The sequence below is a fragment of the Moschus berezovskii genome, chromosome 17 (assembly GCF_049115385.1).
Source record: "Moschus berezovskii isolate FMDL1 chromosome 17, NW_MosBer_1.0, whole genome shotgun sequence".
In the NCBI taxonomy this organism is placed as follows: domain Eukaryota; kingdom Metazoa; phylum Chordata; class Mammalia; order Artiodactyla; family Moschidae; genus Moschus; species Moschus berezovskii.
Window position 1 is genome coordinate 20,881,792 of NC_142476.1, and position 12,647 is coordinate 20,894,438.

The following is a 12,647-nucleotide window of genomic DNA, read 5'->3' on the forward strand; positions in this document are numbered from 1 at the left end:
TCGGACATGACTGAAGTGACGCAGCAGCAGCAGCAGCATACATAAGTATAATTCTGGTATTCCTTTCCAACAGTATTTATCAAATTCTTCTTACTGGATCAGCTCCAGAACAGTATTCTTCCCCAGTTTTAATTTTAATGAGTGTTCATTACTGGACAAGACCAGTAACTATAAACTTACTTAAAAGGCTGTCAAAGATTTACCTCTACCAAAGCACCAGACCCAAATGATTTACTGCCTGTTTCCAGGAATCATTATATAAGTTGATTGCTGATGGTTTCTGATAAATTCTTAGTTCAGGCTTACAAAATTGTTATCAAAATATACAGTCAATCAAACAACTGTTCAAAATCTTTTGAGATGATCATATAGTTTTTTGGGTTTCTTTTTTTCATCCCTTTTAACCTATAATGAGTGAATCATTCTGGAATTTCTGGAATAACTTATGGGGTAGATAGTATTATTCTGTTAATATACTGTTCAGTCGCTCAGTCGTGTCTCTTTGCGATCCCATAAACCGCAGCACGCCAGGCCTCCCTGTCCATCACCAGCTCCCGGAGTTTACCCAAACTCATGGCCATTGAGTCAGTGATGCCATCCAACCATCTCATCCTCTGTTGTCCCCTTCTCCTCCTGCCCTCAATCTTTCCCAGCATCAGGGTCTTCTCCAAGGAGTCAGTTCTTCGCATCAGGTGGCCAAAACATTGGAGTTTCACCTTCAACATCAGTCCTTCCAATGAACACCCAGGACTGATCTCCTTTAGGATGGACTGGTTGGATCTCCTTGCAGTCCAAGGGACTCTCAAGAGTCTTCTCCAGCACCACAGTTCAAAAGCATCAATTCTTCAGCACTCTCACATCCATACATGACTACTGGAAAAACCATAGCCTTGACTAGACGGACCTTTGTTGACAAGATAGTCTCTGCTTGTTAATATGCTGTCTAAGTTGGTCATAACTTTCCTTCCAAGGAGTGAGCGTCTTTTAATTTCATGGCTGCAGTCACCATCTGTAGTGATTTTGGAGCCCAAAAATAAAGTCTGACAGTCTTTCCCCATCTGTTTGCCATGAAGTGATGAGACCGGGTGCCATGATCTTAGTTTTCTGAATGTTGAGCTTTAAGCCAACTTTTTCACTCTTCTCTTTCACTTTCATCAAGAGGCTCTTTAGTTCTTCTTCACTTTCGGCCTTAAGGGTGGTGCCATCTGCATATCTGAGGTTATTGATATTTCTCCCGGCAATCTTGATTCCAGCTTGTGCTTCCTCCAGCCCTGCGTTTCTCATGATGTACTCTGCATAGAAGTTAAATAAGCAGGGTGACAATATACAGCCTTGACGTACTCCTTTTCCTATATACTGTTATATTCAGTTTAATACAGATTTTTACAACTGTGTTTACTTGAATTCATGACCTCTTGTCTCACTGTCTTTGGCTTATCAAAATTGTGCTAGCCATGAAATAAATTTGGAAGCTTTCTGGCTTTTTGGGGGTGCTTCATGATGGTTTAAAAAATAGGAATTATCTGTTCCTTAATTTCTCCGTAAAATAACCTCCCTTCCTCACCCCACCAAGTCATTATCTCATACTTACTTAGTAGGAAGTAGCCCAAGTTTAATTGCTAACTATGTCAGGCTTCCTGCTTCATGAAAATCAGGGACCATCTTCGTCTTATTCATCAGTGTGTCCCTGATCTAGAGCAGTATCTGGTACAAAGACACTCAACAAGTATCTGTTGAATGGGTAAAAGCCTAAATAAAGCTGAGCAGAGTAAGGGGAGATGCAGAGGTATTGAATAATACTCTTCTACTTCAGAATGAATATTGATATTATCATAGTTATTTAAAATTTCTTGAGGTTAGCCAGCTTCATTGCTTAATTCATGCCAAGTTTTTCCCTTTTTTGCAGGTGATCAGAGGATTACTGAAATTTTGGCCAAAAACATGCAGTCAGAAAGAAGTGAGTTTTGTTCAACAAAAACAGTCCATTTTATTAAAACTTTTCAATCTCAGGTCTATTTTATCGTGCTTCTTGGGTTGCAAGGAAGTTCCAAGTGGGAACTGTTCTGTGGGGATTAGAGAAACTTGGTGGAAGAGCTGTACATTATAGTAAGTTGCATCATATACTGTCAAGATATTTTTCGTCCACTGTTTAATTTGTAGGTTAATCTTCTCATTTGTGTTTTGTATATTAACATCATATAATTTGTCATATTATGTTTCTTAAAAGAAAATTTTTTTAACCTAGGTGATGTTTTTAGGAGAAATTGAAGAAATCTTAGATGTCATTGAACCAACACAATTCAAAAAAATTGAAGAGCCCCTTTTTAAGCAGATATCCAAGTGTGTATCCAGTTCTCATTTTCAGGTATGGTGTTTTCAGTGAAGACATTTTTATTTTATACTATTACTTTTCTTAGTTTTGATGTTTCTGAATGTCTTTTTTAGGTTGCAGAAAGGGCACTATACTTCTGGAACAATGAATATATTCTTAGTTTGATTGAGGAGAATATTGATAAAATTCTTCCAATTATGTTTGGCAGTTTGTACAAAATCTCCAAAGAACACTGGAATCCGTAAGTGTCTTTTATGCTGATTGTGTCATTTTTGTTTTTCTAACATCTTTGTCATTTGATCTCATAACCCATACATAGGAAACCTATACAGATTTGAAACTCCCAAGGTAACATCACATGGTTCTGTTGTGCAATGAGTTTTATGAAGTTGTACATATATGTGGGTCTGTATGTTTGTTTGTAGCCAAAAGGTTTATTGCAGGGCCAAATGAAAAGAATGGGGTGGCTCATCCTTAAAAACTCTGAACTCCTGCATATTCTTAGTTTCAGATTAGAATTGCAAATCTAGGGACTGTCTGGTGTGACATTCTGCCAGTATCCAGACTCACATCTCAGCTGGCTTAGCCCAGGGAGAAGCGTCAGTGCTCAGGGTCATGTCAGTGATGTTTAGATTGTGTATGTTCTAAATTCTGTAAAATCCTTATCCTGTTGTCTACTTTTCTTCTTACAAGTCATAGTAATTGCATCTTTTTCAGCTGCTTTTAATGCTGTTATTCAGGATTTGTGATAGTAGACCCTAGAGCAGACAGGAAGCTGGCCATAACATTTTTAGGGTTTAACCCAAGCATGACACAGTGGGAAGGACATGAGTTTTGCAATCAGATAGACCATCTCTGCTACCACTGGCCGTGTGACCTTTAACAAATTACTGAACTTCTTGAGTTTCAGTTTACCCTCACTAGTGGATTGACTGAGTCAGTCAGTGTCAAAAGCCATTTCAGAGATGATAGTGTTACATTTCCCATCTGTTGGTAGTATCAGTAACCCACCACTGGCTTGTTTTCCTTTTAGGACCATTGTAGCACTGGTGTACAATGTGCTGAAGACCCTCATGGAGATGAATGGCAAGCTTTTCGATGACCTTACTAGCTCATACAAAGCTGAAAGACAAAGGTATTTGACATTTTCAATTAAAAACTTAACTGTACATTTTAGATGAATGTGATTCAGTCCAATAAGATATTCTGAGTTAAAATGATGTTTAAAAAGCCAGTTACATCAGTCATTACAGTTTGAACACCTCAGGTGGTGGTAGTGGTTTAGAACCTGCCCGCCAGTGCAGGGAGCACAAGAGACGGGTTCAATCCCCGGGTCAGGAAGATCCCCTGGAGGAGGAAATGGCAGCCCATTCCAGTATTCTTGCCTGGAGAATCCCATGGACAGAGGAGCCTGAAGGACTACAGTCCAGGGGGTCACAAAGAGTCGGACACGACTGAAGCAGTTTAGCATAATAAATACTTGATGGGCTTCCCGGTGTCTCAGGATAAAGATTCCTCCTGCCAGTGCATGTGAACAGAGGAGCCTGGCAGTCCAGGGGTTGCAAAGAGTTGGACTTAGAGATTAAACAATAACAACAACAATAATAAACACGTTAAAGTCATATGCCGGTAAACTCCTAATGGTTAGATTATAATCTTAATGTGGATCATAAATTCTGATCTTATTGTGAGCCTTAGACTTCATCAGTCTTGGTAACGTCTACATTGTGAAATACATTTTATATTTTTAAGTACTATTTTACTCAATTTTATTTTTACATTTGTGAGAATTGCTTTTGTTCACGTGGGCTTCCATAGTGAGCTTATTCTTTAACTGTTTGTTCCTTGCACAATATTTAAACTTAAGGTGGACAATAACTGATGTACCTGAGCCCATTTATTTCTAATAAGTGTATCACCTATTATGTTTGGAAAAACTGATCTGCTTTGACTGTAAGTTCCTAGTCCTGGTTTTCTGGTGTCAAGTAGAGAAAGGATCTGTCTTCTTCAAGGTCATCCTAGTCCATCAATAACTAACTAAATGCGTTGTTTCTTTTAAACAGCACCTTTCAGGCAGGAATACAAATTAGGTAGTTAAGAGCCCCAGAAGCAATAGGAAGAAGAGATGACTGGGATCATATGAAACTTACATTGAAAAATGCGTATTTCATATAACTAAGACTGATCCTTGTATCTTACTATCTGCATAAATTAGCACTTTTGTCCCCTTAAAGCATATGTAACTGCAGAACTGTAAGCCTGTGGGTTTTTCACACATTTATATAGCCCCTCAGAATAGTCTGGTCCACGTTATTAAAAAATGTTCTCTTTAGAACTGAAATTAAGTGTTAATAGTTGAAGCAACATGTTTTGAGTTTTGTGGGGTTTTTTAAAAGATTATTCACTTTAAAGTTTCCATATGACATGTGAGACAAGAGATAGTACGACACAGACTGGTTGGTAGCCTAGAGATGGGATGCCGAAGGATGTGGGTCTACCAGGAAACGGCCCCAGACCGACTCATGGCCAGCCCGTCAGTCTGGTGGCAAAAGAGCGATCATGACGACTGCAGCCACTGCACGCGGTTTACGTGGCCAAGTCCACGTTACAAGTGGTTTGTCAACCATGAGGCACTAATACAGTGGCCGTGGCGATGGTGATACATTTCAGTTGGTGCAGGAGACGCACGGACAGGTTAATTACAGGAGAGAGTAATGCAAATAACGCAGTGCCCTAGGTAAACCTCTCAGATGCTTCAGGTGGAGGGGTTTAAGTAATGTGTGAGTCAGTAGTCTATTTTCCAGCAAACTGCCAGACAGCATGTTTCTTCAAGCTATGAAATAAGTTTCTAACTACAAAATTCTTGCTTTGTTTACAGGGAGAAAAAGAAGGAATTGGAACGAGAAGAATTATGGAAAAAACTGGAGGAGCTAAAGCTAAAGAAAGCTTTAGAAAAGCAGAACAGTGCTTACAACATGCACAGTATTCTCAGCAATACAAATGATGAATAAAAAAAAGCCTGCCACCTCTGTTGGCTAGGCAGTTTTGTACACGTTTTTGAAATATGTAAAAATTATGAAACAAACCTCATCAATATAATTAAAAGGCCAATTTTTTTTCTGGCAACTGTAAATGAAAAAATATATGGACTAAACATAGCCCTGTGCTGTATCCTGGCCACAGTATATTGTAACCCTTGTCTAATCATTGATTTGTGTCACTTCTGAAGTTTCACAGAAACGGATGAACTTTATCACCGATGTGATATGAGTGAAATAATTATGGGAGTGGTGAGAATCATGACTTGAATCCTGGTTTTGGTTGTGTTGCACATAGGCATAGTAGTCTGCTCTGTATATTTTTCCCTTTGATAATGTGCTTTTCACATCGCTGCAGACCTTAGTTACATCCTAGGAAAAAGACTATTTCCTAAACTAAAACTAAGGTGTAATTCTTATCCTTTCCTCCATCTCTCCCAGAAGTATGATGGAGGGAACTACTTGCCCTAAGCCTTCCTTTTGATATATTACTGTACTCTGGAATTTGAGCAAAAACTTAATTTCCAGGCTTTTAAAAGCACAAATTATAAATAACAGCTGGGAAAGTAAACCAGATTTCAGATCAGTCCTTATGAATCTCCCCCTTCATCTGCAGCTCCCCAGGGTGACAGCACAGACTAGTGGAGGCAGCACGGTGAACACGGCCTGCTCTCAGTTCATTCCTCCTCTCCCTCCAAAGGCTGAAGGCAGGGCCTTCCCAGTCCTCACAGCCTGCCCTTCTCCGGCGCCCCCAACAGGGATGGAGGCTTTGAGTCCCACGGTGTGGTGGTGCAGAGCGCGCCTTGTCACTGCCTGGCTTTACTTAAAGGAAATGCGGTAGGCTTCCTCTGTAGGGTTCTGAAAAGGCAGCCTATAGGAAGTCATGTATGTTTTTACTTGGTCAAGTATTTCTCACATTTTATTATCAGAGTACCATTCCAATCTCTTAACTTGCAGTTGTGTGGAAAACTGTTTTGTAATGAAAGATCTTTATTGGGGGATTGAGCAGCATTTAATAAAGTCTATGTTTGTATTTTGCCTTATGTCACCTTTGCTTTTTTCAGCACTGAGTTGAGCCATCCAGAAGCCCGCCCGCTCTATTCACTCATACTTATGTGCATACATGTATACAGAGAAAACCTGTAAGGCAAACTGCAGGTTGTGTGCCAGAGTCCAGTGTTCCAGCCATTTACCTAAGTTTTCTGTTTTACGGAATTTGTACATAAACTGCTGAATTTGAGGATATCTCTCCATCTTCCTTCATGTCCCTTTATGTTCACAGGATGGGTTTAACTTACCTTAAATGTGTATACACACATACACGGTGTTAATTAAAACAGACCCAGGAGCAAAGTCTCAAAATCTGTAAGTAATGGCACTATTTTTTATGGGGGCAGGGAGATTGTGGCAGAAATTAGCCACAAATTAGCCTGTTAGCAGGCTTTCAACTACTGATATCTGCTTCTGCTCTTTCACAACCATAAAAAACTCTAGCAAAAATTCTAGCACACTATTCCTAGGTCACTGCGAAAACAACCCCAGGAGAAATGTCCTTTCGGGATATGGCTCATATTTTACACTGTTTCCAAGTGGCAGCCTTACCACAACCATCCAGACCCAGTGTTCTTGAAGCCCAACGCTCCACGCTCACCTGAGGCCAGCTAGGATTACTGACAGCTGGGGGCAGCACACGTAGAGGAAAAGGGATCCTACTACTGAACACCACAAAAGGCAAACCCAGCCTCCCTGCAAGTGAAGGCTGGGTCTAAATGTCTTATTTTGTTGGCCTAAGCATGTATCCTTTACTAAGAGCAGCTGGAGTAGGTTTTGGCAGGCTGCAGTTAATAGCTGTTAACTCACTTCCGACCTAGGTACTCACTCTAAAGCATATTCAAGAGGTCTCTCAACTTCCTAAAATAACAGGAAGTGCAGTTTCAGTATGTTCATTGGCGCCAATTTTTTGAGATACTTAGTATGAAAATGGTGTGTCAACTTTAGAAATACTTTAAAAATACACACACTTGTTTTTCAATACTGTTAATGTAAGTTTCTATGCCAGGCTTTGCATTTGACTTACAGAAAGGTGTTACAAGACCTCGGTTAAAGTTTGTATGCCTGCTTTGGTGCCACAGAAAACTAGCACGGAGTATTTCTTTACACAAGTTCACTTTTAATAATTCAACCAAAAACCACAGTTTGTTGCCAAGTTAGACATGAGATTAAAATTGGCCCCCTCATACACTGGAGTTTTTGAATTACCTAAAACCAAATTATGAAATTGAAGAAGTGCTACCCAAGTCCTCTCGATGCAAAGGGCATGTAAACAGTTTAGAACTCCCCAAAATAATTTCCAAAACCTTAAATCAGTCGATGGCTACCATGTGAAAAATTCCCAGACACTACTCCTTTCAGGCTAGGCTGAAAGTTCTGAGGGTCTACGCTGAGTGTGCCTTTCTCAGATGGGTGGGCTGCAGGACAGAAGAGTTACCACAGCTTATTCACGGAGCTTCACCGCCACTTCCTGCCCACCCTGCCCTTTCCTGCACGTGCTTGTGACGTACCTTGGGAGTCCAGGCTCACGGGATGAAAGCATACCGGTGCCTACGGATGCAGCAGATGTGCACACCAGCTCACTGATTCCTTCTCTATTAACCTAACTTTTATTCACCTGTTAATGAACTCATCAAAACACACCGAGGAAGGACCTACTCTGCACACACGTCCTAGAGCTTCTGCATGTTAATCGAGCCAAACTCATACATGCATCAAGTCAATATTCTAACCAGACAGGTAGGTGGCTGCTCAGTCCACAAGCGACCTAATTACTATAGTTTCCACAGTAGTTTTAAAAAACAGTCTCATTTAATATTTAACACATGAGTATGTCAGAGACTTGCAAATGGCACCAGAGATATGAGGGGTTTTGCGTTTCTCGTGAACAGCACACTGGTTCCACACTGACCTCCACTGCCAGAGAATCACCAGTGGGGGAGAAGAAAGTCACACTTCTGTTCATTTAAAAAAATCTCAAGGAGAAAACCTACGAGCAGACCGTAATCAACTATACACCAAACCAAGGAAGAAGGAAGACGGCTTCCACAAACCTTCAGAAAACTGGATTCTGAGTCCATCTTCCATTTGACATATTCATGTCATATGTCAAAAAATGTTCATTAATAATTTAAATAGTTAAATTAACATTTAGGTCATCCGCTGGATCTGTTCCACTGGGCTCTAAGACAGTCTCGTCGGGGGGCCAGGTTAGAAGCTGCAGTGAGACAGGCTGGGCCCCCGGCAAAGCCCATTTTCTTCAAGTGAGGACTGGATCATTGGCAGCTTGGTTTACCAAAGTGGAAGTGATGAGAACTTCCATCAACTCGGGCAGTTTATACGAATAACACCGGCAACTTCAGCTTATGTGGTTTGTTGCCTGACCTCTTTTCTTAAGGTATCGTCTCCGAATTTTGATCATCCATTTCACACTCAGTTTGGCAAATTCTGCAGCTTTAAATAATGCCAAGAAGGCCCCACATAGAAGAGCAATTGTGTTCCAAGGATTGGCGGTGATTATCTGTGAAATGGAAACAAACACAACTTCCTCAGTTGGCTTCCGTTTTTGATTCTCAGTGTTATTGTCAAAGAGCCCCCCAAATTACCGGCACAACAAGAAAAACAACTGGTTTTTAAGACTGCCATAACTCGGGACTTTGCTGGCTGTCCAGTGGTTAGGACGCCATGCTTCCACAGCAGGGTGCGTGGGTTCAATCTCTGGTCAGGAAACTAAGATTTGGCATGCCACTTGGTGCAGCCAAAAAATCATTAAATTGCCATAACTCTATACTTTGTTCATAGCTCCAGTTTGAGGAGAAAAATACTAGTCCCTCCTGATAATAGAGTGATCCTGAAAGAAAAAAAAGAATTTTTCAAAAAAGCTCTGCACAAATAAGATAATCAGTGCAGAGTTTTAAATTTCTGGCCTAATTCACAATGTGACCTTGCTTCCAAACAACACTGACTGACGGCCTGCAGGCCAGGCCCTTCCGACTCAACTGCCCTGGCTGCTTCCCTGAGTCACTAATCCTTCCAGGCCCTTCACAGCTTCCGCTGACCACTAAGCCAAACCCTCTCAATGTGAGCAGAGAGATTTCTCCCACAATCTCCCTTGGCAGTTTCTCACGGTCTGCAATTACTTCCTTTATGGCTTAGACGGTCCTCTGACCGACTGAAACTCCTTCAAGGCCAAGGTAACGGCTTGTTATGTCTGAGTTCCCCACTTGGTCAATACACAGCACTTTTAAGTCCCAGTTCGGCAGGGGGACCTTGGGCTCATCTATGAAAGCGGTTACTCCACCACCACCATTCAGGACGGCTGTGAACCTGACGGACGACTTAAGTCAAGGGACCTTGAGCTCAGGGCTTTAAGTGGCCCGTAACAGGACTTAAAACACTGAATGCAGCAGGTTAGAAAATGCTTGATCACACATTTCCCCTGTGGAGCTAAAGGCGCTCATTCTTCTATGTGGCGTCTTTTATTCAGGGAGTTCGCACACACTTACTGTGTGCATGGCCCAGCCAGGCCCACAACCAACAGTGTGGTGGGATCACACACCTCGTCACAGAGACCCTCCGTGTTTGAGCCTCAGCTCTGCGGTGTCTTCCCCCAGCCCACAACCACATCACGATACTTTATGATGATCTTAAAATCTGCTTATCAGATACGGGACTAGCTCTGGTGGATGGCGTCTCAGGAATGTTCTGGCAAAGCTGTCCCGTTACTCCTTGCCTTCTGAGGCGATGAGTCTAGAATATGACATTAACTGATACTCTCTTTAATTTCTGATTAGTACCTTTCCTTTCTTTTTCCTTTCTGGCCCCACACCACAGAGCAGGTGGGATCGTAGTTCCCCGACCAGGGATCAAACCAGCGCCCCTTGCATTGGAAGCATGGAGTCTTAACTACACTGGACTGCCAGGGAAGTCCCCTGAAGAGTACCTTTCTACTTTGACTTATGACAAATAAAAGATTCTTATTCTACAGAGAAGCAATTAAAAAAAAAAAGGCTTCCAACAGCAGTAACGAGATGATTAACTTCATGCTTTCTACTGCACTCACTCACTACCACTGCTCAGTGGCTGCTCTGGACTAAGCACCGTGCAGGATGCCACTTAAATGGTGAACAAAGATGAAGCCCCCATGTTCACAGGGAAGACAGTCTAGAGCTGAAGATGAGATTAAATGCAAATGAGACAGAACATGCATGTCATACACAAGCGGCAGATCAGCACTACGGAAGGAGATGAGGACGGCCCGCAAGCATGAGCCTAAACGGCCCAGGAAGGAAGCTCACGGTCAACACCTTAAGTAATACTCACATCCTGGACTTTCTGGATGAAAGGATCTTTCCATTCAAAGACCACAAAAAACAACTGAGCGCTTTTCTCGGCTGCAGGTCTCTGGTCAATGTAGTTAACCACACTGGTCTGGGTACAGAGGAAAGAAAGCAGTGTTATTGCCTGTGTGCCACCCTGGCTGGGGCTCCAGGGAAGGAAAGGGCAGTTTAGGGGATCTGACACCCCGGCTCCCCTTGCTCCATCTTTTGGAGGCAGAGAGACAAAAACCTCCTCAACACAATGTCCTGAGACTGGTCCCAGAGCCCTGGCTTCAGCTTGGTTCCCATAGTTTCTGGAAGAAACAGGCAGGGTCTGCAGTAGATAGTAGGTGTTTTGGACTGTCACCGAAATCTGTCACTAGATACCTGTGCATGCTAAGTCACTTCTGTCGTGTCCGACTCTGTGTTACCCCTTGGACCATAGCCCACCAAGGCTGCTGTCCATGGGATTCTCCAGGCAAGAATACTGGAGTGGGTTGCCATGCCATCCTCCAGGGGATCGTCCCGACCAGGGATTGAACCCACGTCTCTGGCACTGGCAGGCGGGCTTCTTTACCACCAGTGCCTCCTGGGAAGCCAGGTATCTGTACTCCTTAAATCATTTTCAAAGCACTGTGTAAGACTCAACTCACCACATAAAAATCTCACATTTCCAAGTACTTGACCTGAAGAACTGAGTGTTACAACCCTTCCGGGACAAAGGGCAGCCTCACAGACTGGCCCAGCCGGGCACTCCCCGTAAACAGTTAGCAGGCATGCTTGGTGAGGCCTGGTTACAGCTACTGCAGAGGCTGGGAGGCGAGACGGAGAGCAGACAGGTCCCAGGGGCAGGAGCCGGGCTGTACCATCATCTGCTCTGAGCCTCTCTGCACTCATCACTTCAGTTCAGTTCAGTCGCTCAGTCATGTCCGACTCTTTGCAACCCCACGGACTACATACAGTACGCCAGGCCTCCCTGTCCATCGCCAACTCCTGCAATTTACTCAAACTCATGGCCTTTGAGTTGGTGATGCCATCCAACCATCTAATCCTCTGTCGTCCCCTTCTCCTCCCGCCTTCAATCTTTCCCAGCATCAGGGTCTTTTCAAATGAGTCAGCTCTCCTCTGCACTCATAAACAGGACAAAACACCCATCTCACTGAACTGTAGCGAGGCTCTCATAAAACAACACACAGGAAAAGCATTTCAAACTTTACAACGTGATATAAAAACATTAAGAAAATAATTTTTAAAACATTTTTGTTCAAAGGCGTGTTCACACCCCCTGCCAAAGACTTGCCGTGCAGACAATGCTGAAAGGCATGTGCGCCTTCCACAGCGCACAGGCTCACGGGGGACTGGCCCCCTGGTTTCAGATCACAGCTGGAGCTCCCAGGGGAGCCAGGGAGGCCGGGGAGCCAGGGAGGCCTGTGAAGAGCTAACCATAAGGTGCACTCGCTGAATCTCCTTTCTCAGCTGATTTAGGGGCCAGATAAGAAAGAACTTGTGGAGTTCTTGGCAGAAAAGCATGGTATAAAAATCCAGGCGATGACAACCATCTTGCAAAAGAGAAATATTTTAAGGACCCACTGCCAGGGGGTCGTCACCACCTATGGCAGGGGGAAAAAAACAAGGACTGTCTCTTAAAGAAAACTGGCTTCAAGCCTTTCCCCAAGGCCCCCCACCTGGAGAAGTCCTAGGAGCGTGGTGCGGGCAGGGGCAGACCCAGAGGAGGCCCTGAGTGCCTGGATTCCGTCGGCCCATCCGTCAGCTGGAATGGGTCCTCCTACGTCAACCCGGCCCCTTCCTGACGCTGACCCTCGGAGCCCAGCCCAAAGGGAACTCCTACACAGGGCAGCAGAGGATGCGAGAACAGAGCGGTCTCCTCCACGCCCCTGCAGGCCCCCA

The 12,647-nt window shown here is 43.4% G+C and overlaps 2 protein-coding genes across 5 annotated transcripts in view; one reads left to right on the top strand and one right to left on the bottom strand.

Moving 5' to 3' along the window:
- The window catches only part of PPP2R5A (protein phosphatase 2 regulatory subunit B'alpha), a 68,434-nt gene extending 62,021 nt beyond the window's left edge, over positions 1–6,413 (top strand). Inside the window, exons 9-13 of the mRNA XM_055419044.2 lie at positions 1,907–1,957; positions 2,246–2,365; positions 2,446–2,573; positions 3,366–3,467; positions 5,211–6,413. Coding sequence (XP_055275019.1) covers positions 1,907–1,957; positions 2,246–2,365; positions 2,446–2,573; positions 3,366–3,467; positions 5,211–5,343 — 534 coding nt within the window. The 3' untranslated portion in view covers positions 5,344–6,413. The remainder of the gene's footprint in view (positions 1–1,906; positions 1,958–2,245; positions 2,366–2,445; positions 2,574–3,365; positions 3,468–5,210) is intronic.
- Positions 6,414–7,519: 1,106 nt separating this feature from the next.
- The window catches only part of PACC1 (proton activated chloride channel 1), a 33,564-nt gene continuing 28,436 nt past the window's right edge, over positions 7,520–12,647 (bottom strand). For 3 of the 4 annotated variants that reach the window (XM_055419045.2, XM_055419046.2, XM_088845254.1), the window contains 2 exons: positions 10,744–10,851; positions 7,520–8,941 (listed from right to left, as the gene is read on the bottom strand). In XM_055419045.2, the coding sequence (XP_055275020.2) occupies positions 8,780–8,941; positions 10,744–10,851 (270 nt within the window). In that variant the 3' untranslated portion in view covers positions 7,520–8,779. Of the gene's footprint in view, positions 8,942–10,739; positions 10,852–12,647 lie in introns of those variants that run through there. The other variant, XM_088845255.1, reaches the window with a different exon arrangement.